Source organism: Alosa sapidissima, chromosome 11 (genome assembly GCF_018492685.1).
Source record: "Alosa sapidissima isolate fAloSap1 chromosome 11, fAloSap1.pri, whole genome shotgun sequence".
Taxonomy (NCBI): domain Eukaryota; kingdom Metazoa; phylum Chordata; class Actinopteri; order Clupeiformes; family Clupeidae; genus Alosa; species Alosa sapidissima.
Window position 1 is genome coordinate 25,317,209 of NC_055967.1, and position 25,994 is coordinate 25,343,202.

A 25,994-nucleotide genomic window follows, 5' to 3' on the forward strand; every position below is an offset into this window, starting at 1 on the left:
CACTGACTCATGCATCTCATGAATGATTGATCACAGGACATCAGCAGCTTCAAATAGTGTGCCTATTTTTTGGACTTCACAATCTATCCAAAACAGTGTCAACACTATACAGCTTTACAACTTTTTTTTTTTTTTTACTGTGACAGCACTCTTTTGTGGGTGACTTACATAGACGGTTCATAGACACATAAACGCAGTGGAAACTAATGTTTTTAATCCTTCGCTTTTTGCACAGTAGAGTTTTTTTTTTTTTTTGCTGTTTTGATTTTATGCTTTCACTGTTTTTTCACTTTTGCATGCTTATGTCTGCAGCAATTGATCCCTTGAAAAACGTGGTTTACAGTGACACTAAATCTCCTCAGCTGCTGTCATAATTGTGTGTGTGTGTGTGTGTGTGTGTGTGTGTGTGTGTGTGTGTGTGTGTGCTATGCACATTTCAAACTCCTGCACCTGTTCTAAACCAATCTGACTTTTTGACATGTCGTAAATTAGAGGGGGAAGTGTATAATCTTGCTGTTGAGGCGCCTAACCCTCCTACTTGCTCTTGACCACACAGTTGGAACACTACATTATTAATATATGAAATATTATTTAAAGATATCAAAATATTTTACCAGTTTCAAAACAATTTACATGGATATATACCTAGTTTGGTTTCTATTTAGTTTGCTTGGATCCATAATTGTCATGCATTTTGACCGGATGTTAGAAACCAATGCCCAATGAAGCTCCAGGTGGTTTTCTTGTGTTCTGGCTGGGGTCTCTGCAAAGAAGCATGTGTCCTTCGGCGGAAGTGAAAGCCCCCTGGGGGTTCAATTGTTGGCAGACAGTAGCAGTGAAGCTTCCACCATGCATTATTTACGATTTACAACAAACTACACAACACAGATGGTGCCGGCAACTCATTAATGTTGTTAAAGAGCCGTTAAAGACAGCACTTTTACTCATCCCCCTCCCAGGATTGTGTGCAACCAGATAACAAATAATAACAAGTGCTGGCTAAGACCAACAACAAGGCAATTTTATTTATTTAAAAACATGTTTTAATCAGTAGTCTATTGTGTATCACTATAATCATGTTCTCTTAATATGACATTCACCATGTGAAGCTGAAATTTGGACATGTTAGTACAGGTCAGTTGCTTTCATGGAACAAATGTTGAAGAGGGTAACTGCCATGAGCTCTAAGCCTTAACCTGTATTCTGTGCTGTTCTACCAGTGCTTGCTGATGCAGTAGAGTATGGCCTGATGCTTATGAAGATATTGTTTGGTGTTATATGGAACTAATTATTTGAACTTTTGAACCAGACCCCCTGGAGTTCGCTCAAAATCAGTCTAAATAAAGATAATACAGATAATAAATAATAGAGCAATTCATGTATTACGCATTGTTTGTTTAAATATGTTGATATGTGTATACACTGTGTGGTAATTGAACAGTGGGGCAACGGTCACGTAGCATGGTATTTTGCCACCACTATCAAATGTTTGTCGAGGAGACGAGCAGCAGCGTGGGATAGTAGTTACTTAGAACGCTCTGTTTTATCATTCGACTGCATACAGCAGCAACTAAACGTACCCTCCCTCCCATGAACCCTCATCACTGGTAGTGCACCTTTCCGTTGTACTCAATGGTGTGTGTTCTCTCCTGCTTTGTGTCTGTCCTTTGTTCACGCCCGTTGATGCTGGGAGGACAGCGCACCGTGTGTTACATCACGCAGGGCTCGAATTTCACGCGTTTCACTCCAGGCACAAACACGAGGGGAGGCTGACAGCTGGGATGCTTTATTTGCTCGCGAGCTCGGCTATCGGAGCGCACTTCTGAGGGACGCTTTCAAAGGAGTGGGGTCCGCTCCGCGAAGCAAACCGCTGTCGCCTGTACATTTTCCGCATCTGGAGAAACGTTTAAAAATATTACCCTACACATCGACGGATTTTATTGCCTCTTTGACCGCTCGAATTTTCTCGTGGGAGATGAGCGCAGTAAGTTTACTCGAAATATGCACATTGCAATTCTGATCAATAATCGTATTATATATTTACTGTGGAATTGTATTTCGCCGACTGATAATATATTTATATTCCATGATTCCGACATAAGTGAGTTTTGATGTGTTTTTACTGATTGCGTATTAAGTGTAGCCCTCTGACTGCGTTCATGGTTTAGCTGAATACATGTTGAACAAGTGCGTGCTGCTTGAACTGTTTAGTCTTAGAAACCATCGACTCATCCTATTAAATTATTGCATGTATGCAGCGCGCATGCTTGAAAGGGAGGCAAATTGGATACTTTGGAGGAAAAAGATGTTGCATTGTTAGATATTGCAGCGTCATTCTTAGTTCAGTGCAAACTTAACGAACTTTAAAAGTAAAGGTGTTGTGAAACACTTCTGGATGTGAATAGCGCGGGACTACTTTGTTGTGGTTAGTTATTTTGTAAGTGTCCCTGGTTGCCTACCCTGCAGAGCATGATGGTTTTGTGTCTGATCCAGGTGAACTTGGCTATTGTCCTTTTGTGTAGGCTGGTGCACAGGACTGTCTCTTTTTAAACTTCTCAAATGGTGACTTGTCCTATTTCCCATTCGGCACTGCTCAGTTAACCCTTCCTGTGGTGAGGTGTATAAACACAAGTGCCCTTTTCAAGCTGTGCTTTTAATCCCTTATGATGGGGCAATTTCCTCATTGTTAGAAGACAAAAGAGAGAGAGGATCCTTCCTCTTCTGAGTTAAATCAATGAAAGTCGATCTCCATTGTTTTCTGGATGTGTCCTGTTGGAGTTGATGATAAGATAGTGAGTGAGTGTGTGTGTGTGGGGGGGGTGGGGGGGTGAGTCATTTCGACCTTATTTATTCCTTAGGATTACCAGCTCTTAGTTGAGAGGTATTTTTTTAGAATAGTCTTTCCCCATAGTATAGGCTAGGCCTAGTCTTAGGCCAGTATATAAGGTTTTGGAAAGGCTATGATTTTCCTCATTGCAGATTGCTTCCCACCTTGTGCTCATCATCCTTGTGTCTCCGTAGGAGATGGGGAAACGTTCACAGTCCATTTAACTGTAACCCCCCCCCATGCCCCTTGCTACAGAACACTGGCCAAGGCCAGGTCTTCCTTTATGGTCCATTTGCCCTGTTTAGATATGTTCAGTCCACCTGAAGAAAGCAACAAGTGCTTTTCTGTCCTTCGCTCCCCTTTGCCCTTTCCCATAATCTTAAATTGGAGGAAGAGCCTGGCTTTCTGGAGCATGTCTCAAATATAGTTGTTGGCTTTCCAAGTGAAGGCATGCATGGTTGTGAACCAGAAGACATTCTTTTGACTCTTTTAGAATGTGAGAAGCCTATAATTTGTGTGTGTGTGTTGTGTTGTGTGTCTTTGCTTGTGTATTTGTTTTTCTATTTTTCTAAAGAAATGTTAAATAGTCATAACCACAATGTTACTTGATATATTTTCTGTCCTTTAATAACAGTGGTTGTCATGCTTGAAAGAAAATTGGGTTTCTCTTAGCATGTGTGTGTGTGTGTGTGTGGGAGGGAGTGTGTGTGTGTGTGTGTGCGCACATGCACACAGACGGACAGGAGGCGCCCATGCAGAAAGGGCTCCTCCATTATTAGACTGTGGTCTTGGCATTGCCTTTGAGTTTTGGAATGGCTGGCATGAATGTTCACCTCACCACTGAATGGCTTACTTTTCCAAACTATGAATCATTTTACTATCACATAGTTGTTTTCTTTCCACTGTGGCTATTGCCTTAACAATTTGAGGAAGGACCCAAACCAAGTTTGCTGCTTGTAAAGAATCAGACTTTGTGTTCCCTTTAGTATGTCCTAGCTAAGGTCTCTTCTGCACTGTAGCTTGAATGCTATTCTCTTGCTGTCACTTTGGATAAAAGCGTCTGCTAAATGAATAAATGTAACTGGATTTAGTTTTTGTGGAACAAACACATCCCTGTGACCTGTATAGAATGTTTGCGTCTTGGTGACAGAACATTGCTTGTTGGAACATACATTAGTTACAGCATGATGACCAGCTGGTGCGTTGTCTATGAGTTTGTGTGTCTTTTGTGTGTTTATTTGCCAGATACCTTTCTTTCTTTCATATCCATGTGAGGATGAGTGAGACGCCTGGATTGGACTAGAGAGTGCATGCTGAGTGGGAAATAGAATGAGATGGGGAGCAGAGATAGAACCTCGGAACAGCTGGGCATAAAAAAAAAAACATTCAAGCTTCTCTGAATTACAGAACCCTCAGACACGGGCCTGTTTTCGTCTTTGGCTCATTTCTTTTTTTAGCAGTCGAATGAGCCAATCTCATTACCAGACGTTCTGAATGATTTCAGAGTCCCGCGTTTTGAAATTATGAGAGTCTTAAATTATGAATCCCCTGCATGTCTGCTAATCACCCTGCTGCCCTGCGTGGTGAAGAATTAGCATTTGACCATGCCATGATGGAGTCTTGGAATTCATTCTCTAAGCTTTCCTAATTTCCTCTTGTTAGTCATGAGGAGTGGACCTAATTGGTCTCTTCTTTGATAAATGCACCATCTTTACAGTGCAGTTGTTGCTCCCATATCATATGCACACGATAGAGCCCTATTCCTCTTGCAGTGTTAAGGGTCATTCATACCAAGAACGATAATGATAATGATAACCATAACGAGGAAAGCGTCCACACTGAACAACGATAAACAAAGTCTCTCCTTGTGTTAATGAATGAACGTTATGGGAATGAAGGTTATGAAATGAATGTTATGGAATGAACGTTATCGTTCTTGGTGTGAATGACCCTTTACTGACTTGAGGGAGCCTTTCCCATTGCCGTGGGTTTGACTTTATTTCTATATGGAGTCTGCTGTGCATCACTCGGACAAAATTACAGGATCTCTGTAAATTGTCATGGAGAAGGGGAAGTCAAAATGTCAAGGAGGAAATGTAGAAGGCCGTCATGGAAATGTGTGTGTGTGTGTGTGTGTGACGTGTGTGTGTGACGTGTGTGTGTGCGTGTCCCTTTCCTGTCCCTTCCCATCCCCATCGTCCGTGTTGTCAAGCCCTTTTATGGATGGACTTCACTGGCTGTAGTGTGTCCTCTTGTCTGCAGCAGTGATGAGTGTGTTGAGAGGAGGCACTCAGGATCTCAACGCATGGAGTGGAGCCGGTTAAGACAGGAGAGTCCTCGGACTGAACACACTGTCCAAGTGCACAAGTTGATTTAGCCCCCATCACAGCCTTTTCATTTCCTCTGGACACTAGCGTTGCCACTGGAGCTGCCCTAGCGTCTCCATGGATTTCTCTTTTTTTCTTCAGCAGTTCTTCTTGTGAGACTGATTGGGCTGAAGTTGGAGCAGCTTTGTGATTGTCTTGTTCTAATCCTCAGAGTGAAAAGCAGTTTTTTTTCTCTCCCTGTCTCTGCTAAGCAACATCTGTCATGGCCATTCATTGCTACCAAAAAAATCAAATTGTGGATAGCTTTTGTATTTAGGCTGGGTGAACCCAGCCTGATCTGCCGGCGATTTCTTTTTCACCCTGCAGCTCAGGCTGGAAACCTGTGCATCCTTTTCTGCTGCTTCCGTTACAGTTTTGCCGGGACCAATCACAAGCTAGCTTATCCACCTGGCGCGCTATTGGCAGGTTTAAAACGGTGACGATAGCGGAGCGACAGCAAAGTATCTCTCTCGACGGTCAATCCAATTCCCTTGAATCCCTTCACAAATCCTAACCTCTTGACACTGCTCAATGTCTTTTTTAGGTTAGCAAACAAATCGATCAAGTGGGTGTAAATACCATTCACTTTCATGTTTTCTTTTGCACAATTCTGCAGGCCGCTGATAAATGGAACATCACCTATTTCATGTATGTGTCACTTAATATTCATACAAACCAAGACGACGCATCTCTAAAGAAACGCAAGTCCCCACCCGATAATTGTATTATTAGCTATAATAAATCTAAATTAGCTATGTACCAAAAATGACATTTTACCGTGACTCGAAGAGCTGTAAACAGTGTTGTAAGGGTGCGTAGACCTACCCGCTTGGAGCTCCAGTGGAATTTGTTTTGCGGCCAGAGTTCTCTTTCGCCGAGTGTGGTGGAAATAAGGCATCCACCAGCCCAGCACCAAACTCTGAGCACGGTAAACAAAATTGGGTTTTTAAGGCAGTAAATGCTCCTGTTAAGAACCAAACCAGATTTTGTTCAAATCTACACACCCATGGCTACTGAAAAAATGTAAGGTTAATTTATCAAATGTTATTTTGAAGTATTAAAAATCATCTTTGTTTTAGAATTTTTGAACGAAAGAGGTGGAAATTGGTGCTTTTACGATACGTTTGTTGTAAAGTTTCCAGCAATTTTCTTGCCTGGAGTTTTCGCGTCGCTCTGCAAACGTCACCCGGTTCATTGGTCAGATTGTTGAATGACTATCCAATTGTGTACATTTTCACACAATTGAGTCATTTGAACTATGCCTGTTGATCACACCTCTTGTGCAGTAGAAAATACATAGCAGACTGCCCAGACCAATGTTCAATCTTTAAAGATTGAGCTTGGTCTGGTGAAAGCCAGACTACTTTGTATTGAAACCATCACATAATTTCATCAAGAAACATAAGAATAAAATGTCAAAGGTTTTCCCACCCTCAAAATAACAAAATATTGACATGTGATAAGGAGATGCCTCACATTTACTCAGTTTAGTTTACATAACATAGCCTATTTGTTGCACATCTATTGGGACTTTCAAGGGGTCGATACAGTACTTTTGGTCCCTGCTGTTTGACTGCTGATGTGACACAAAAGGAAATGCATGTTCTTTGAAGACTGTTTAGATTAAAGAAAGAAAAAAAAGAAAAGGTGGCCAATCCAAGCATTGTCGTTAATGATGCATGAAATTACATGCTTTTTGTTAGGAAGGAAAGTTTGGTTGGGTGTAATTGCCAAGGGATATGTAAAAGTGGAGTTCTGTGGTGGTGTGGAAGTTTAACTTCTGTGGTGACAACCCTGCAAGTTGGATATTCTGAACTGAACTTGATTTCAGTCCTCTTTGAACACTTAAACACACTTAAGTATCACCCTGGCTAGATTGGCTTCTCTGTGTGATTATGTCCAAGCTCCCACAGCCATGAATCATTTTCCGTTTTTGGTGTCTTCGGAACAGGAGCAGTATATTTATTCCTGGCGTTGTTGCCATGGCTGCATAATCTCCCTCAATCGTTCACCAGGCCAGTGAATGACCTTCACATTCGGCAAGGTTTGAGGCAGCACAATCACATGTAAACGCTCCTGTCCACTATCATGGTTTGAGGCAGCACAATCACATGTAAACACTCGCGTCCACTATGAAGGATGGAAATCGTCACACAAATGAAATCACACACGCTTTGTGCGAATCTCGGCCATCACTCTCCCTCCCTGAGCTTTAGAGGCCAGGGATGAGTGTGTGTGGTTTATTTTTCCAACCCCTGACCCACGGCTGGCTGGGTCTGCCTGCATTTGGATGTGCACCCGGGGAGATCACGCCCACTCCCTCTGCAGGTGCCCGTCTCCTGCAGAGCTATGACGGCGGGTCTTATTGCAGAATGGATAATTACCTTTGCTCTACAGTCATTAGTGAATGCAGTGCACCCTCTCTCATCCAGAGAGTTTCTCTGTCTTCATCTTCTTTTCACTAGTGAGATTATTACTTAACGGAATAGTCTAACATTAGTCCTCCTTTGTCCATTTGAAAGGTAGTTTTATGTTTGTTTTTATTTTCTTTAACATTTAATTTCTCCTCTGTAAGAAATGTCCCCCTTGAGCATTGTTGTACAGCTGCACACGGAGGCTGCCCCCCCCCCCCCCCTCACTGCTGTGTGCTCTCATTTGAAAGAGGCCTTGGCCCCTGGACGCTGTTGTTCTCTCTCTTCAATCCTTTTTTATCTCATTAACACCCCTCCACCCCTCCACACACTTGTTCTCCCCTCCACACACCAGCAGTGACCACTATCCCGCATTCAGGTTTCAGCCATGGGCTACAGAGCCCGGCCCCACCTCTCCTTTGCAGTGCATCCTGGGACATGATGAGCTCATCAGCACTGCACTCACACACTCACACACACATACACACACACACACACACACACAGCCCCCCCAACTCAGGAATGCTGTGTACCTTAGTACTCCTTTATTTCCAGGGGCCTGCCCCTCATTCCGCATTGATAGCCAGGGGCCGTGAAATCCACAACCAATCCAAGTACCAATAATAAGGACTGAATCCTTTTGGGAACAACTTGGGTTAGGGCTGTAACGATACACCAACCTCGCAATTCGGTTTGTATCACGATTTTTGACACACGGTTCGATACGAACCTCGATTTTTCTTCTTTTTTTGGGGTTAATAATATAGAAGTATCCTGATTACTGATATAAAAATAATAAAAGTAAAGTATAAAAGTAATAATATAGTAGTATCCTGATATAAAAAGATTTTACTGAATGTCTGATATTTATGACGGCACACTTTATGCAGATTAGCCTAGGCTTACTATTTTTATTACAACTCTACCTATTTAATTCAGCTGTCTGGTTGAAGCCTGGAAATATTGTTCTGCCGTTCTGCCTTTTTATACTTGTTCTCCTTGGGACAGGCCCTTTTTCAGTCAACTTGAATGCAAAAGTTTTGAACAAATATGTGCAGCATGCTAATGATGCTAAGCGGATTTAATAGTAGGCTAATTTAGCTAGTAGTCTTCTTTGCGTCCTTGCTTTCACGATTGTGAATGTTTTATTTGGATTGTGTTGGCCGAGTTGCGCGTGTTCATTGACCAGGAGAGGGAGCGAGAGTGAGAGGGAGGGAGCGCGAGAGAGAGCGAGGCAAGGAGAGGGGGGTTTACTTCTATACTGTTTGGTAAAGTTGAACACATAGTCTACAATGAAAGAAACGAGAGGTATGAAATTATTATTTATTTATTTTTGGACAACGTAGGCTAACTAAAGCGGGAGATGTGTGTTGCTTATGCGGCAGCGTAAGCGGCAAAGCACTGCGTGAAACACTAGAAATGGTGTGTCGCGGCTTTATACACCGCGACACAGTATCGTAGATATGAGTGTCGCGATTTCGGTTTCGAATCGCATATCGTTACAGCCCTAACTTGGGTGCATTTCAGTTACTTCAACAAAAAAAAAGTCAATTTTAATAACTGGAGTACACACACACACACACACACACACACACACAGGGCTGCACAGTGAAGTGCTGCTTTTGAATTCTGAGCATCATAATGAGTCATGTACTGTTTTAATTTTCTATTGTGAATATAATAAGAGAGCAGATGAATCCGCTTGGCTGTAGAGCCTGATGAAGCTGTTAACAAACAAAGTGTCAGTCAAGCTCTCAGGCCCTATGGCTGCCAAGGCTGTGCAGATTCAGTCATTTGTTGACCTATGATTCCACTCTGCCGTTCAATAGGCAAGTCAAAATCAATTGAGTCTGTATATTTAGGCTGCGGAAGAGTTGGATGTGGATTGGGTGCCTTGAATTGGACCATGGTTGATGGATGAAATGGGTGCCTTAGTGACCACGGGTAAATAGATGATGGGCAGCACAATGTGTGTCCCAGTATGCTTTCCCTTGGAGCTGCAGTGGCCCAGTGAAGAGCATATGATACCCTAACTAGCTTCCCATGGAGCATCTTTGATGATGACTAGTGTGACATCCTGCCCTTTTTATGATTATTTATTATGATCAGGGCCTGGAGTCGTGGTCACACTAGCAGACGTTTGGTTGAGATGCAGTAGGCTGTAATTACAGGCATCAATTGTAGAATCTATCAAGTTCAAACCAGACCCTGTGAGTGTGTGTGTATGTGTGTCACTGTGAGCTACAGGCTAAGGGGAAAGGATCTTTTTCCTTGCTATTGCCACATGACCGCCACATGAAGCATTTCTCAGAGATTGGCTTAAAGCATACTTAATATTCCAATGCATAGCTTTCGATTGACTTTTCGTCTTTCAGGCTGATGAAGCATCATACCCTTACCTTTGCGTTATCATCGCTGCTTTGCCTCTAAATAAATATTTTTTTTTTTACATTTTCCCCTTGGACTTTTCTTGAATGCCTTTCTTGTTGTTGACATGCTTACAAGTACATCTGGATGGTGTTGTTTATAAAATCTTAATGTAGAACAGGCTAATAGGCTGTTAATTCTTGAAGCCCTCTTTTTTTAATTAATATTTGTCTACAGTAGTTCAGCGGCCAAGGTCAGGGGCAGGCAAAGCTGATGCAGTATTTAAACTGCTTCCCAGCTGCAGCAGGAGAGGGAGTCTAAGTATTTTTAAAAAAGTATCAACCATATTACCATATATGTAGGCACATTAGCAAATCAGCTGATATACTACAACACAAAAACACCAAACATAGGGTTGAGATTGGCCATGAAGATGGGTCTGTGAGGGTGGACTTCTAATGCTTAAGAACTGGCTCTAGTAGTTAGGCTAAACTGCCTTGACTGCTGACGGTCGGAGATCAACATGATTAATAATGCTAATGATTTTCCATGTAACTCTTCTCCCTCTGTCAGCAGTGGTGAGTTTGTGATTGAAACGTGAGCCGGAGAAAAGGGGTATTTAAATGTTAATTACCACCGTTCTGTAGGTGAATGAGCTGAAACAGCATGATGCGCCAAACCGCCTCTCCCCTCCTCTCTCTCTCTCTCTCTCTCTCTCTCTTTCCCTCAGGATGCATCACTGTCATTCGCCTCACCACACATCAGAGGTTTGGGCTGTTTGAAACTCCCCCTCTACCCCCATGTTTTCAGCAGCCGTGTGGAGAACGGACGAGGATGGAAACAGAGCAGAACTTGTGCCCTGTGTTAGAGGGGAAAACGCTAGCACATGTGTTGAGCACTACCGTGCTGATTGTGGGGCTTCACCCACCCGAGCAGAGGCCATTTTTATTGCTGCAACCGCCAACCGCATTCTTCAAAGCCTGTTCAGTTCTATTTTAAAGAAGGAGGGAAACAAAGTGGGAGAATGCACTGAAACAGTTGAGACTTTACAGATTATCTGCTTTCTGGTCTCACCAATTAAATATGTCCTCAGTTTTTCCTATACAGGCAAACAAGGGTGGCATTTGTGAGAGCATTTGACAGACCTTTTGTGGAGAGAACTATCCTTGAATTTAATGCCTCAAAGATTATAGGTTCTGTGCCCCTCCTTCATTTTAAAGACTGTTCTTAGCCTCCCCTCTTTTTCTAATTCAAGAAAAATACAGCTTTGCCCTCAACCCCCTGTTTACAGCTGAAGAGAATGGTCTGAATTTCCCCTGGGGATCAAAAAAGTATCTATCTATCTATCTATCTATCTATCTATCTATCTATCTATCTATCTATCTATCTATCTAAATGCCTTGTGTAAACTTGTAGTGTCAGTCATGTGATCTTGGCATGCAGTATGTTGGAGCCCAGCTATGTGCTGCAAGTCAGTGCTGTGTACTAGTTATTACTGCAGTGTGAGGTGTGAAGGGTCACCGCCTCAGGTCTGGGAAACCGAAACTTTGAACCTCTGCTAGTCTTTGCCAATATTTGTCTGTCTGATTATTGACATTTCTACAAGTGATGCTGGAGTCATATACCCCCTCTGGCCATCCTCAGCCTTAAGAATGGATTTTATTTTTCTCTTTGACTAACCGTGAGAAAGAACCTAAAGCATGTACTATGATATTGCAAACTCTCATGGAGAAATGGACAAGAACATACTTCCAGACTGCTCCCCCAGATGATGAGATGGGAACTTCATACAGTCGTAATGACCATGAGTGGACACATCTGCAATGACTTAGCATTTGAGGGCCCAGGCGTTGTTTATGCAGTGTCACAGAGCAGGCTTGCAGGAGACCTTGTGTTGACCACAAGCTGTGGCAGCTGTGTTTTTTGCTAAAGATCATGAGGGCTTTATGACACGTCTGTCAGAATGATGTACACCCCTGCTCCTCCTGATGGGCCCCTTGCACCCATCTCTAGCACTTCAAGACCTCTGGCCTCCTGAGTTGGTCAAATTCCTCTTGAACCTTTAAACTCACACCCACACTTGCATGAACATACAGCAACAAACAAATGATAGCCTGTTGGCCTGTTTGGCGTGTGATGCAGTTGAAGCATGCAGCCATGTCATTTGTGCCGTTATGTGAAGTTTGTTTCTACGCAAGTCACAGCACGTGCCCCTACAAAATTAGCAACCTGAGGCACCAACGTCACCTTACCAATAACAAGGGTCCAATGTAAGAATTTTTTTTTTTTTTTTTTTACTTACCCAACATGGTCTTTTACTTGCCCCTAGCCAATGGCCCAGTACTTGAGTTGAACCTCACCAATAACATCTCTCCTCCCTGCATCTTCGAGACGCTGTCTCTGTAAGTTTCCCTCTCCTGGGATTGTGCTGTGCGAGAGCTCACCGCGTGTCGTAGCTCCAGAGGAACCGTGTAGAGAGCTCTGCTCTGATTTATTGCCTTTGGGAAGCAGGCCAGGCTGACAGATTCAGGAAGCTGCTTGGTTTTTACAGAGGCATTAGCGTACCCTGAAGTGAGGGGATAATATTGTGTTTCCAAACCAAGACCTGACTCCGGCGTGCTATTTGGTGCACTGCACTAGTAGTTAGCAGGCGGCTTAGAGACTGTGCAGCCAGACTCTCTCATTGCCTTTTGGAGGATATCTAATACACCCCTATTTGTCCGGGAAATAGTGATGGGACTATGTCTGTACAGTGGAGACGCTGAGACTTTTAGGGGATGCTTTATTTTAGTGTGTTGGGACAATTTAGTCAATTTGCCAATTTGAGCATGGCCCCTTCTCCTCAGAGATTTCTTGAGGGCTTTCATCTGCTAATTTCATCCGTCAGGCCTGTGTGCCTCTCCATTCATGGACAGCTGGAGACCATGGATGGGCAAGCACTGGATTACTCTGCTGTAGTTAGTGGGCGGCTCAGAGACTTGCTGGACTTCCTCATCGGCTTTTGTTGGTTATCTGATCTATCCCTGCCTCAGTAGCTCTGATGAGAGAATGGGTAACAGTGCGGAGGCGCGCTGAGACTTTTTTATTTGTTGTTGTTGTTTTGGTTGTGTATGCTGAGGTGCCGTGGGGGGGGGGGGGGGGGGGACTATGGACTATCCATTCACTATTTATTTTGGTTGTGTATGCTGGGGGGGGGGGGGGGGGGGGGTCATTAGCATTGCTCATTCTACTCCTTAGAGATTTCCTTGGGAACCAGCCGGCTTTCATCTGCTAATTTCATCAGGCCTGTCCTCTTCTCATGGGCAGCTGGGGGACTGGCAGACCAGTGCATAACCAGACCTCAGTCTGCTCTGCTCTGCTTGCATGGGGCCAGTTAGTGTAGACGTTTGTGAAGGCGGACCAAAGACAGACGGTGCCGTAAGTCTGCCACGAGACCACACCAGGTCCACTCCTGCCAATAGTGTCCACATTAATTACAGACTGAAGCTGTGGCTCGTGGCCTCTCGCCAGGCCTGGGGTTGCAACCATAGACTGTAAAAAATGTAAGGAAGGGTCTGGTCCACCCACACAAAGGAAAGACCCAAAAATAATAATGAATGGGGGGGGGGGGGGGGGTGCGCATGCAGATTGTGCAATGGGGAGTGGGTGAATGGGTCGGGTTGCACAATCTGCATGCGCACCCGCCCCCCCCCCCCCCCATTCATTATTATTTTTGGGTGTTTCCTTTGTGTGGGTGGACCAGACCCTTTCTGTATTGGCTTCAAGGATCTGTGTAGAATTCTGTAGGCTTAGGGCCCGTCCCATTTCTCCCCCCTTAAAACTTCCACGTTTTGATTGCCCTCAACATTAGCCCCCTCGACAAGGGAAGTGGAGTTGAAGATCTTTCCCTATGAATTGGGACACCACTATATGCAAATTAGCGTAGCGAACGTGCTCACCTACGTCACGTGCAGCGCCGACGCATCTACTGGTAGTAGCCTGCTACTATTTTCATTCAGGAACATGCCCGTTCCAGCCGTCATTGTTGTGTGGGCTGTGCTGGTTTATCTACGTCTGGTTAATCAACAAAAATATTAGTGTCCATGTGAATGCCAGAACACACACCTTAAATATTGACGAAACTACCCAGATCAGAATCAGATATATAACGTTATTTGATGGGCAGACTCTCAAAGCACTCAGCAGATATCATGAACATCGTCAGATAGCGTCGTGAGATATTTTCTAACATTAGTGTTCAAAACTCAACAGTCCATCAGATGTGCATCAAACTAACATATTCCAACATATTTCGACATTTTAATATACTTATTTGCGAAAATATATGAAAAATTTGGCCGGCTCGCTGAGCTCGCACGGTATCCTGGGTAATTTCATCTCCCACTTCGTTTTAAGCCTGCATCGGTCCTGGCTATATTTTGAGGGTTGATTTTAAGGGGAAAATAGCACTTCCCCTTGCTCCCTAAAGTAATGGGACACCCTAGCCCTACACGTGCAAAAACGAGGGTTAGGGCAAAAATCTAGGGGTAAGGGAGGTATTGGGACGGGCCCTTAGAGTTGCCTTGAGCACAGCCACTCGCCATTCTTCAAATGATCCGAATCGTAATTAATACAGAGGCCACACTTGATACCCCCTGATATTACAATAGAGCTGACCTCTCACCAGCTGGGTTGCATGCTAACTTCAGTAGATATCTGGACAACACTGAGCATAATTATGTTTGACGTTTCTTCACATTTTGTTGCTATTTTTTGGTAATTTTTGTATGTTTTAAACTTTTAAACTAAAGCAATCCCCACGTAGCACCCATTATATTTGATCAGGAGGTTTGGCTGCCTCTGCTGCTCCTATGACTGTTTATAATAGACCTGGGTTGTAATCACCAAGCTTCCCTCGTTCTCTTCATTCTCTGGTGCTAATATGCAGTGGCCCCGAGACAGTCACCGCGTGCCATCTTACCTAGAGAGGGTAATGAAGAGCTGTCTGCAACCCCCCCACACACACACACACACCCCGTTCCCCTTCCCCTACCACCACTGACTGTGTGGTCGGCCCCCCTTATGCCACCAGCGGTAATTGTCTCTGTTAGTTTAATGACCACGATGGGAGCCTGTAATTGGGGCCCGGGCTTAGCTTGCTGAGTGGGTGGATGTTTTCTCGTCCATGTGAGAGGACGGGAGGTATGACTAAAGCTGGCAGCTCAGTGTCGCAGATACCCGCTGCTGCTTCTGTAAGTACGCAGAGTGGAGAGCAGGAACACACCCCTGGAAGTGCAGCTGCTGGCTGTGCGGTGACCTCCTGCTTCCTGCCGCTGGGGAGGGAGAGTGTGAGGGGCGGGATGCTCAAGTTTTCCACCACACTCACACTCCTACAGCCCTGTGCAGAGCTCACCAGCGTTGGTGGCTCTTGATAGACTGAGCTTGATGGTGGCCACCCTCAGGTACTGCATGGCAGATTAGATTTAGCACAGTGATTGCTCTCTCGCTCTTGTCTTGGAGGTTCTGATTGTTTTCGCTCTGGTTAACTTGGCTGCCCTTGAAGGGGGAATGAGTTGGGGGCATTCAGTCAAAAAAAGGCTGCAGTTGCTTTCTCTTTTTTTTTTTTTCAAGCACTTGATCCAATGTGGCTGAAATTTCTCTCTCTGTCAGTCAGGCTGGCCTTTATATCACATCATCCAGATGAATGCAGCTGGAAATAGCCATCAGTCATCGTGTTTATAAAGCAGAATCATCCAGATTTAAATGAGTGCCTGAGAATGAATGCCTTTAAATGAGTCTTGGGTTTGTGAGGTTAAGCCGTTGCAACATTTAATTGGACAAAAACAGCATTTATGGGTATTTCAGCGTTATTAGCTAGTGTTTTCATAGGCAGCTGGAGTTATACACATCAAATGGGCTATGTTTGTTTTGGTCTACACCCATTGCTTGATTAGACAGATATGACAAATAGATGGGAGTATACACACAGGCATTAAAGGAACAAAACACACTTGAGTTTTTGAGTTGACTTCCCATTTAGGAGAGTAGGCAGTGCTGACTTCTAATAGAGATGTTTTTAGATTGGGACCCAGCAGTGGGGGGGGGGGGGGGGGGGGGGGCACCTTGCCACAGTGTGGAATCTGACAGCCACTTGTGCAATATTTACCTCCTTGCACCTCATCAAGCCTGAAGCGCACAGCTTAAAAACAGTGACAAGCTCTACTGACAGGCCAGGGATTGCTCTGACGATGGATCCTGACATTCTGACATTTTTACTGTCTCTCTCTCTCCCTCCCCATCCCTCCCTCCCTCCCTCCCTCTCTCTCTCTTTTTCTGTTCATCTCTCCACAGCCACAATGAGCGCAAGGTGACCTGCAAGCACCCTGTAACAGGCTCTCCCTCTCAAGACAACTGCATCTTTGTCGTCAACGAACAGTAAGTCTCTTCACTTACTTCAATGGTGGGGAATGTTACCGGGTGGCATTTTTCAACATTTCAGCTATGACACTCACTTCCTGTTCCCCAAAGAATCGTGTCAAAACATCTCTCTGTTAGAGTGCAGTTGACACCATGACTCCTGGGTATCAATGCTTCTCTTATTTGGACTAGAGAGTTTGGGGTGTGGATGAAGCTAGAATGACTAGTCTGTCATAGCTTTAACTTTGGCTGCTCTCTATTTTCCAGTTTCTGAAATCTAGTTTCAGTGTCCATGTTTTGATTCAGTAAAGTCTAAAATGTATGAGATGTGCCAGTTATAATAATAATAATAATAATAATTATTATTATTATTATTATAGATTTATATATTTTTAACATATTTTTTTTATATGATAGGACAGTAATGAGAGATATGAAGTGAGTGGGAGAGAGATGGGGTGGGATCGGGTGATTGACCGCAGGGTCCCCTTGTGCACTTGAACCCAAATATCGGACATTGCGACCGCTTGCGCCACAGCACCCCCTGTTAATGAAATTATTGAGGTCATGAAAAGAGCACTTGAGAATAATGTCTGTTGCTGGTCAGATGTTTTTCTCCTGAACAGCATCGGGTCTGAGATAAAGCCTCCGTGTGGACTCCACGAGCAGCGCAGCGCAGGCAGAATAAGAGCCCATTGTTCTGCAGGGGTCTTATGGGGAGTGCGTGTTGTTTTCCATTCCCCTGCTTGTCCTCAGAGGAATCGTACTGTTACATTCCTGCCGTTCCCTCACTCCTGTCTTTTCCACACCTCCGGTATTCCCAATGCGCTTTCTGTTTTGGAGCACATCGCTGCCTGTTCCTGCCTGGCCCAACTCTTTGCCTGTGAGAAGCTGCGAGCGTCCTGGCTAAATATATTACGCTGCCCTTTCACTCCCGAACGGACTCCCCCGTTCTACCGCTCTAAATAGTGTGCTGAGAGAACCTTGAGAACCTTGAGTTCTAGAGCATCTTGGCACAGCCAGGCACAGAGCTTGATGAATCGTTGCCCCTGGCCCTTTAATAGATGTTTTGTTCTGCCTCTTAGATTCACAAGGGCTGTAAATCAGTTAAATTAGGCGATTAGTCCACATGACAGACTACACCTCACCCCCCCCTCCCGCCATCCAACAGCCCCGTGCTAACTTTGAGCCCTCTTGCCAGAACGATGTTTGCCCGTGTGTCTGGGGCTGTAGCTCTTCACGCCCAGTAGAGAGGGGGGTTTGGGAGATGAGTGTGTGCTTCAGACTGCCTCTCCCTCCTTCAGTGGTTCACCTTTCCTGCCAACTGCCGCCAGCCTCTCCTGATAAATTGGCCCAAATGAGAGCCACTGGAGGAGTTCTTGTCTCTCCCATATTGCTGCAAGAAGTAACTTGGGCCATACTTACAAAAGTTTCTATTGGTTGGCCCGTATAACCGAAAAAAAAAGTCATGAAACTATTTAGATGTTGGCAGGCAGTGTATTCATCCTGCAAATGTCTTCCCATATCAGAACTGTGAAGTGTAGTGTAGTGTAGAACGTTTGCACTGTAGAGCCATTGTCCTTGTAGAACCATGGAGAAATTTGTGCAACACAATCTTAGAAGCGAGTTCAGACTGAACATCTTCTCTTCCTATCTTATTTCATGCCTCTTCAACATGTATTTAGTGTGATTAAACCTGTGTGGTTTTCCCCTAAGATAATGTATTATAGTTGAACCAACCATCCATTAAATGGAAAGAGACCAAAATGATTGTTGAAAAGGAGCAGTGTTTGCATGGCAAGATTTTTTGTTGTCACATGGTTTCACTCACATTCAGCTGTTTCTGTTCGTCTGTGGAGCTCTGCCGGAAGACCGCATGAAGTCTGTATTTTTAGAGTAAAGCGATGACACTATGGTCTGTTCATTGACGAAAATAGCTCAACACCCAAACCTTAACAAAAAATTGCACAGTTATGGTTAACATAGCCAGTGATCAGATTCAGATTCAGGGACCTCACGTCTGTCAGCTATTACAAGGACACTGCAGGAGCGTGAGCCTCAGGGAATCTCAATGCGCTTTGTCATTGGACTGTTTGGCGCTCTGCATCATGTTAGCTGTACACAGCAAACTTACAAATACAATAACAAAACTAAGAATCCAGCAGCTCAAGCCTGCCTCGTAAATGGGACACACACTTTTGCTTGATGCAGTTCTGTCCTCCGAGGTCTCGGTTTTCGCTCTCTACATATGCCCACCCCAGTTGCTGCTGTGTTTGTGTGATGTTCCCTGGAAGGCTGTCTGGTTGGGAATGCAGTATTGCCTTAAAAGAGCTCAAGCATTGATAACATAGTTTTTGTTCCCTTGTTAACCGATACCATCTAGTCTAGTCGGGCCACTTACACCATGCTGTCTCTCTCTGGCTGCGGTTGCTCAGTTCCTCCCTTGGCCTCAATGTGCTATCATATATCCAGCACAGTCCTTGACCCTGTGTGTGTGGAAAAGCAGTGGCAGGTTGATTCATGCTAACGGCTGATGCTGTTTCTCCCTTTTACTCTTTTTTGCTTTTAGCTTGAATTGCGGGAAAATCGTTCGTCCTGTCTTACACAGGTAATACCTGTATGCCCCTGAAGTGGGTGGCTTTGATGTCACACCCAGTAACACATCTGTCTTTTAAGCCACATTCTTGTTTTTGTTGTTGTTGTTGTTGTTTCTTTTTAAGTTGGTGTTCTTTTATGCTTCAACATCTCATGTCCCATCAAGCCAGTTCATTTTCAGAGACGTAGTTGTGAGGTTAACTGCTTTGAAAACAAGAAAAGTGATTCATAATCTTTTAATGTTTTCTAATCTGTGCACAGAGAAACTCTCTGCTTCTCTGCTGTGCTCTCATTCATGCCCATATCATATTGACTCTTTTTATTTTCCTCTTCCAAACAAAAAGTCATTTTGTACTGTTAAATTAATACAAATTATGTTCAACATTAACAATGATAAATCATTCCTGGAAAGGCAATCAGTCTGTAAACAAAAATGATAACAAAGATAATTAAGCTAGCATTAATTTCAGAAATGTGTAGAATTTCAGAGTTGTGGATGTAGTGTGTTTGGGGCAGGACTGTGGTGGTGTTGTAGCTGAAGACTAAATCACTTCACAGCTCTGGCTCATAAGCCCACGAGGCAGTACACTGGAGTGTGGCATGTAGCACCTTTCTTAATCGAAATGCTAGCATTGGCATTACACTAGACTAACACTGCTAGCAGTGTCTGAAACAGCAACATGATCATGATGACACCCTAAGAATGCTTCTCATATTGCTTTTTTTATTGTTGTTTTTTTCTTTTCACCTGCAGGCTACACAGGTAAGACCCGTTGTTGTTCTATGGTGTTTTGAAGTCAGAGAATATGACGGTGTGTTTGTGTTGTGTGGCCTTGGCAAACATGTTGTCCTCTGTCTTTGGTCTGTTTCCTGTTTTATGTCTGTATGTGGAGTCGAGTTGCCCAGTCTGGTGGTCAAAAGCTAGTGGTCGACCCCTTAAGACAAAAGGACCCAAAGCTGTCAGCCATTGACACTGCCGACTGCTGAGTGGCCGCGTCCAAAAACTGCTGAGTTACTCGTCTAGCCAGGACCTCCTCTGTGTGCGTGTGTGGCAGGCCCTCCTCTGTGTGTGTGTGGCAGGGCCCCCCTGAGCTTTGTCTCTCTTGCCACCGAGGGACACGGCCGGACAGCCGACTGGCCGTACACATAAGAGACTGCTGATGCAGGAAGAGTGGCGCTTTTAATTATTTCTTTTTTTCTGGGTGGCGCAAGTGTGTGTGTCTCTGTGTGTGTGTGTGTGTGTGTGTGTGTCTGTGTGTGTCTATCAGCCCTGTTTTCACTGGTTGCATGTGGACACTGTGTGTTATAATAACAACAGCCTACCTGTGTTAGAATGTTACCCTCTGAATGCCATGCAGTTGTGAGTAGAGTGAAGCTGCAGAAAGCACGTTTGGGCATAAGCAGAGTGCTGGCCAACTGGCATTGACAGTACACCTTTGCCTGGGCATGTTTTCCTATGAAACAGCTCTAATCTTGGGAAATAACTCCAATCCTATGAACCTGCTGAGTTTGGATTGATATGCTGAATGGTGTGAAGCATTACAGGTGGCTAAGACCGTAGCAATCACTGTACCGATTCAAAGCTCGGACAATAAGCTCGTAAATTCATGAGCATAAGTAAACCGATTCCCACTTGCTCCCTGTTGCTCTCACGTGCAAACATGGGCACATACAGTACAGTAGTGGCAAGCAGTTGTCCTACTGAGCCTAACAGCCCGGTTACATCGGGAGCACAGCTCCGTTCGTGCAGCGTAAAAATAGTGTTAGAAGACACTAATGATCTAATTGTTTTGAATGCACTTGCTGCCACCATCACGTCTGGTGCAGCCAGTTCCATTGAATAAGCTAATTGTTGCAGCGTACGCTCTGCGAACGGAGCGCTTCAGTTATGTGCCCGGTATAGCCTGCCTGTAGTAGCCTGCCAATCCCAGATCCCTGCCCTAGTTCCTTTCACTCAGATTTCCCTTGAGGCTGGTTTAGGGGGTCAGAGACTTTTTCGATGCCTCCCAATTAGTTTTGGGCGCCTGTTCATTGTCATGCCGGTGTGACTCAGGACGAGATCATCATTGGGATGCCACAGTAAGCCACTGTGTCATCAACAATCAGAAGTCGTGCGCCCCAATCCAGCCCCCCATCCGCTGCCACGTTGGGAAGGCAGGCAATTTGGCACGTTCACAGCCACAGATTTCAGATGTGGCCGGCAATCATGGGGCCTCTGTTAATTAGCAACAGCACGCACACACACACACGCTCGCTTGGGTAGGCGCGAACGTGTTGGGTATGAAGCTGTGAGAGAGATGCTCTAATCAGGGCTGGATGGGTGGATGGGGGGGGGGGATCTGTCGGCCATGCAATCACAAAGCCATGCAGTATTGATTTTACTTGGAAATCAGATCCAGGTCAGTGATCGGGTTTGCTGCCGCTGCAGAACTAAGGCAGGGCCAGGCAGACCATAAGCCCTGATGAGAGGGCCTTCACTTACCGCAGTGGACAATTTGCCCATTTAGTTACTTCGTGTGAGTTAAAGGGTAGTGACCTCTACACTCCAACCACTATTGAATACATGTTGATTTTGACATGTGAAATTCTAAAGTCATTATATTCTTAGAATAGCCTGTCATTTGCATATTACTTAAACCAATTATAGGTCGTTTCTGAATTTGTCTTTTTGTACCATTTTGTCCTTTGTTCAGAGGCATATTCACATTTGTGTATGTTATCTTAATAATACATTTGTGTGTGACCGTCTGTTTGTCCAGGTGTTGTCCTGCACGGGAATGCCAAGTTGTTAAATGTTGGTTGTTTTGACCAATTCTAACTTGCTGTTCTTGTTTGCTGTCTATGATCTTCCCATGTTGTGCACAGTTGCCATGTGTATTGTGTGAAGCATGTCTGATTTGATGAGCATATGGGAGTTAGAATAATGTGGTGAGTGATCTGGTCCTGTGATTGAAGGGGAGCTCAGTGATGGTACAGATGCCTGGTCAGAGGAAGTGGATGTGGCGGGAGGCAGATGTCCATGGGCTTTTCCTGTTTATTTTCTCATTGGGCTGTTTGCTGCTCTTCTGCCATTCAACCCCCTCATGCAGTTTAGTCACATAGTGACACAGTCAAATAGAGTCTCACCGCTATTTCATCTGCCAACTCTGACAACCATTGAGCATTTTGTATTCATACAAGCCTTGCTGCCTGTATAAGACATTATCAAGGATTTTTTTCCAAGTAATTCTTGAATGCACTACACAATTCTGCTGTCGACTAAGTTATGGGAGGAAACTTTGTGGCCAATTTAAAGTGCAGTGACACAGAGGACTTTATCTGTAATGACACGAGGGAAGTAATTGGTTTGATTCATAGAGTAAGCTTTGCTGCTTCCCGTCCTATTCCTCTGTGTTTCTGCGTTCACTAAATGAGCGTTGCGGAGATGCAGAGCGAGTCTCATTAAGGGTACGTTTGGAGCCGCGGTGATTTGGGCAGAATGACCCAAACGCTGCACACAGCCTCCCCCCCGTCTGGTCCATCATCTGACCACAATCAGCCGTGAATCCCGCGCCGGCCCTCGTCCTCTCTGGGTTCGGCTCTGTGCCAGGCCTGTCTGCTCCGGACGCTCAGCGATGCTTCCCTTCATCTCAACCCCATCTCTCTCTTTCTGTCTGTCTCTCTCTCTCTCTCTCTCTCTTTCTGTCTCTTTCTCTCTCTCTCCCTCTCTCTCGCTTCCTATCTGTCTGTCTCCCTCAGGCCTGCGTCCAAACCGCCAGCGAATGAGAAGAAGGAGCGGCCACTGAGCACCATGAGTGAAACGTCCAACTACACCGGTGGTTCGGGCGACTACGCCACGTACCCCAACAGCCCTGCGGGCACACAGCGAGTAAGTTGACGGACCTGCAGACTTTATACGATGGTTCACGCGTATGCAGTTTGGTAGAATTGTTTTTTTAATATATTTAATGGAGCATCATTTCATGGGTCAGAGACATCCTCTGAACAGTCAGACAGATCTCGATGCTCCTCTGTTATTCTTACTAAGCAGTGTTAAAGTTGTATCTTATATTTACCCCGTTCTTGTGGTACTAGACAATATTATTGACGTTGACATTCAAATGATGGGAGTAGACTTACCATGGCGATATGCTTTGAATCAACTGTGGCTAGGTCTGTTTTGATTTGTCCACTCACACTATATTTTCTATTTTTCAGCCATCAAGACCCTCTAAAAAAATCCACAATTTTGGAAAGAGGTCAAACTCCATAAAGAGAAACCCGAACGCGCCAGTTATAAAAAGCAACTGGCTTTACAAACAGGTGAGCGCTCATTCTGTTGGCATTGTGATTTGATATGTTTGTTCTTTTCTTTCCATTAGCATTCACAGTAGCCCGTAAGCAGGGCTTTATATATATATACAGTGATGGCCAAAAGTATTGGCACCCATGCTAAAGTTGACTGAAAAGAGGAATATAAAATCATCTTTTGGAAATTGATCTTAATGCCTTAAGTGAAAAATGAGGAAATATCTAACCTTTAAGGACACCAATTTTCTTAGTGAATGAATAATGTATCATAAATAAATAAATGTTCTTTCTTAAAATACAGGGGTCATAAGTATTCCCACCCCTATGTTAAATTCCCATAGAGACAGGCAGATTTTTATTTTTAAAGGCCAGTTATTTCATGGATCCAGAATACTGTGCATCCTGATAACGTTACCTTGGCCTATGGAATTGCAAATCAAGCTATGATTGATTTGCAATTCCAAATGAGCTCAATGCAAATCAAACCAGCTAATAGGCTAACTGAAATAACACCCATGCCAATCTCTAGGTATGGTGAAGGGTATGTGATGATGTGGGGCTATTTTAATTCCAAAGGCCAAGGTAACTTTATCAGGATGCACAGTATTCTGGATCCATGAAATAACTGGCCTTTAAAAATAAAAATCTGCCTGTCTCTATGGGAATTTAACATAGGGGTGGGAATACTTATGACCCCTGTATTTTAAGGAAGAACATTTATTTATTTATGATACATTATTCATTCACTAAGAAAATTGGTGTCCTTAAAGGTTAGATATTTCCTCATTTTTCACTTAAGGCATTAAGATAAATTTCCAAAAGATGATTTTATATTCCTCTTTTCAGTCAACTTTAGCATGGGTGCCAATACTTTTGGCCATCACTGTATATATAAATATATATACAGCTTGGTTATAAGAGTGGTTGTGTTGATTGAAGAAAGACCTTGAGAACCTTTGCCCATTCATTTCACTGTCCGATCTTGCCATTCTCTCCCTCAGTACGATGCATAATGGAGGAGTCTTACAAAGCCGCTAGCCTCTCTCCTCCAGGTCTGATCAAAGTGTTGAGGCTTAGCAGTGTGTGCTCTGAATAGCCTCCCTGGCTTTGTGTTGCTCAGTGGGCATGCTGGTCAAGCAGTGCTCAATGCAACAGCCCCACCCAACAACTCCCCAAATCTCTGTCAATGGCAAGCTGGCCTCTCCTTCTTTCAGTCTCTCTCACCTCTCCCTTGTTCTCTGTCTTTCTCTCTCTTTTTCTTTCCTTGTCACACTCTTTCTCCCTCTGTGCAAGGACAACACACGCCTTTTTTTGTTTCTTTTTTTAGTCACTTCTTTCACTCTCTCTCTCTCTCTTTCTCTCTCTTGCTTTCTTTGTTTGTCAGTCTTGCTGTCTTTCTGTCACACTTGTGCCTTTGCACTCTCCTCTCTGCCTTTCTTTCTCTCTCTCTCTCTCTCTCTCTCTCTCTTTGCAGCTCTTCTCTTCCCAGCGGTATAGCCACTGTTCGAGGCAACAAAGACTCCCCCTCTCTCCTCCTTTCAATTAAAGACTCTGCGGTGCCCTGAAATGAACCACCCCACCCCGCCCCATCCCATTGCATCCTGCCCCCACCCCAGCAGTGTGCCACCCCTGATGCGTTGATGACTCAATTGCCTATGTTATCATGGATGTGAGGGCCTCTCTTTCCACACAGTTTTTGGGGCGAGGGAGTTTTGGCTGTGGGCCACTGTCTATGAGAGTAAGCCAGATGTTCCCCTCATTCAGACCCGTTGGGGGGGGGGGGGGGGGGGGGGGGGGGGGGGGGGGGGGTCTGGGCCTCCTGTGAGCGGGAACGCTTCAATGCCCGCGCCGGCCAACCATCCAAACACCAGCCACTGGTCTGATTTATCTCAATGGAAGACTTTTCTCCCTCTTTCCTTTTGTTGTTGTTTCCTATTCTACTGCTCTCAAGCCAAGAGAAACTTTTGCACAGCATGGTATTGAGAGATGAGAAATCTGTAGGCCAATTAAAAATCATCCCCACTGGTTCTGACGCCATTCCGATCAAGAGCACCACCTGATCAAAGGGATGAAGGAAAAAGTAGATTTGAGCCTGGAAGCAATGAAGAGTTCTTTCTATATCAGGTCTGTTCATTGAAATGAACTCTATTGATCAACGCTCTGTACCTTCATGAAGCATGTTGCAGATTCCAGATTCCTGTAGCATCTTATCAGGATTACATGGATAAATTACTGTCTCTCTTGTCTTGAATGTCTAATGTGTGTTATTTTTGGTTTTTAAGCTGATTTTTAAATATGTATATGAAATATGTGAATCTGTACTTGTCTGTGTGTGTGTGTGTGTGTGTGTGTGTGTGTGTGTGTGTGTGTGTGTGTGTGTGTGTGTGTGTGAGAGCCTGCATGTGCCTGTAGCCCTGTCCGTGTAATGGCAACAGACAGGCCGCCAGTGACCTCCCCCTGAGGTGCAGTTTGAGGTTTTTAAATAGCACGCCTGGACGTCCTTGGAAGGCGACATCGCTGGATTGAGAGTGCCTTGTGTGTCTCAGAGAGCGAGAGAGAGCAGGCGAACGAACTGTGTTCGTTCACTCGCAGATATCACATACCCCAACCCAACCCTCCCACCCATCCTTGCCAGACGTGTCACTGCTCACTGTCAGAAATGAGCGTTCTGCCCTGGCCAGACCGTGTACCACCCAACACTCTCACCCCCCGTGTCTGAGTGTTCTGCCCTGTCCGTGTCTC

The 25,994-nt window shown here is 44.5% G+C and overlaps 1 protein-coding gene across 8 annotated transcripts in view; it reads left to right on the plus strand.

Moving 5' to 3' along the window:
• Window positions 1-25,994, plus strand: part of LOC121723674 (pleckstrin homology domain-containing family A member 5-like) — a 122,505-nt gene that overhangs the window by 58,378 nt on the left and 38,133 nt on the right. For 4 of the 8 annotated variants that reach the window (XM_042109585.1, XM_042109588.1, XM_042109589.1 and 1 more), the window contains 3 exons: window positions 16,302-16,385; window positions 22,701-22,830; window positions 23,160-23,264. In XM_042109585.1, the coding sequence (XP_041965519.1) occupies window positions 16,302-16,385; window positions 22,701-22,830; window positions 23,160-23,264 (319 nt within the window). Of the gene's footprint in view, window positions 1-1,661; window positions 1,985-16,301; window positions 16,386-18,936; window positions 18,976-19,716; window positions 19,726-22,700; window positions 22,831-23,159; window positions 23,265-25,994 lie in introns of those variants that run through there. The other 4 variants (XM_042109582.1, XM_042109583.1, XM_042109584.1 and 1 more) reach the window with 3 other exon arrangements.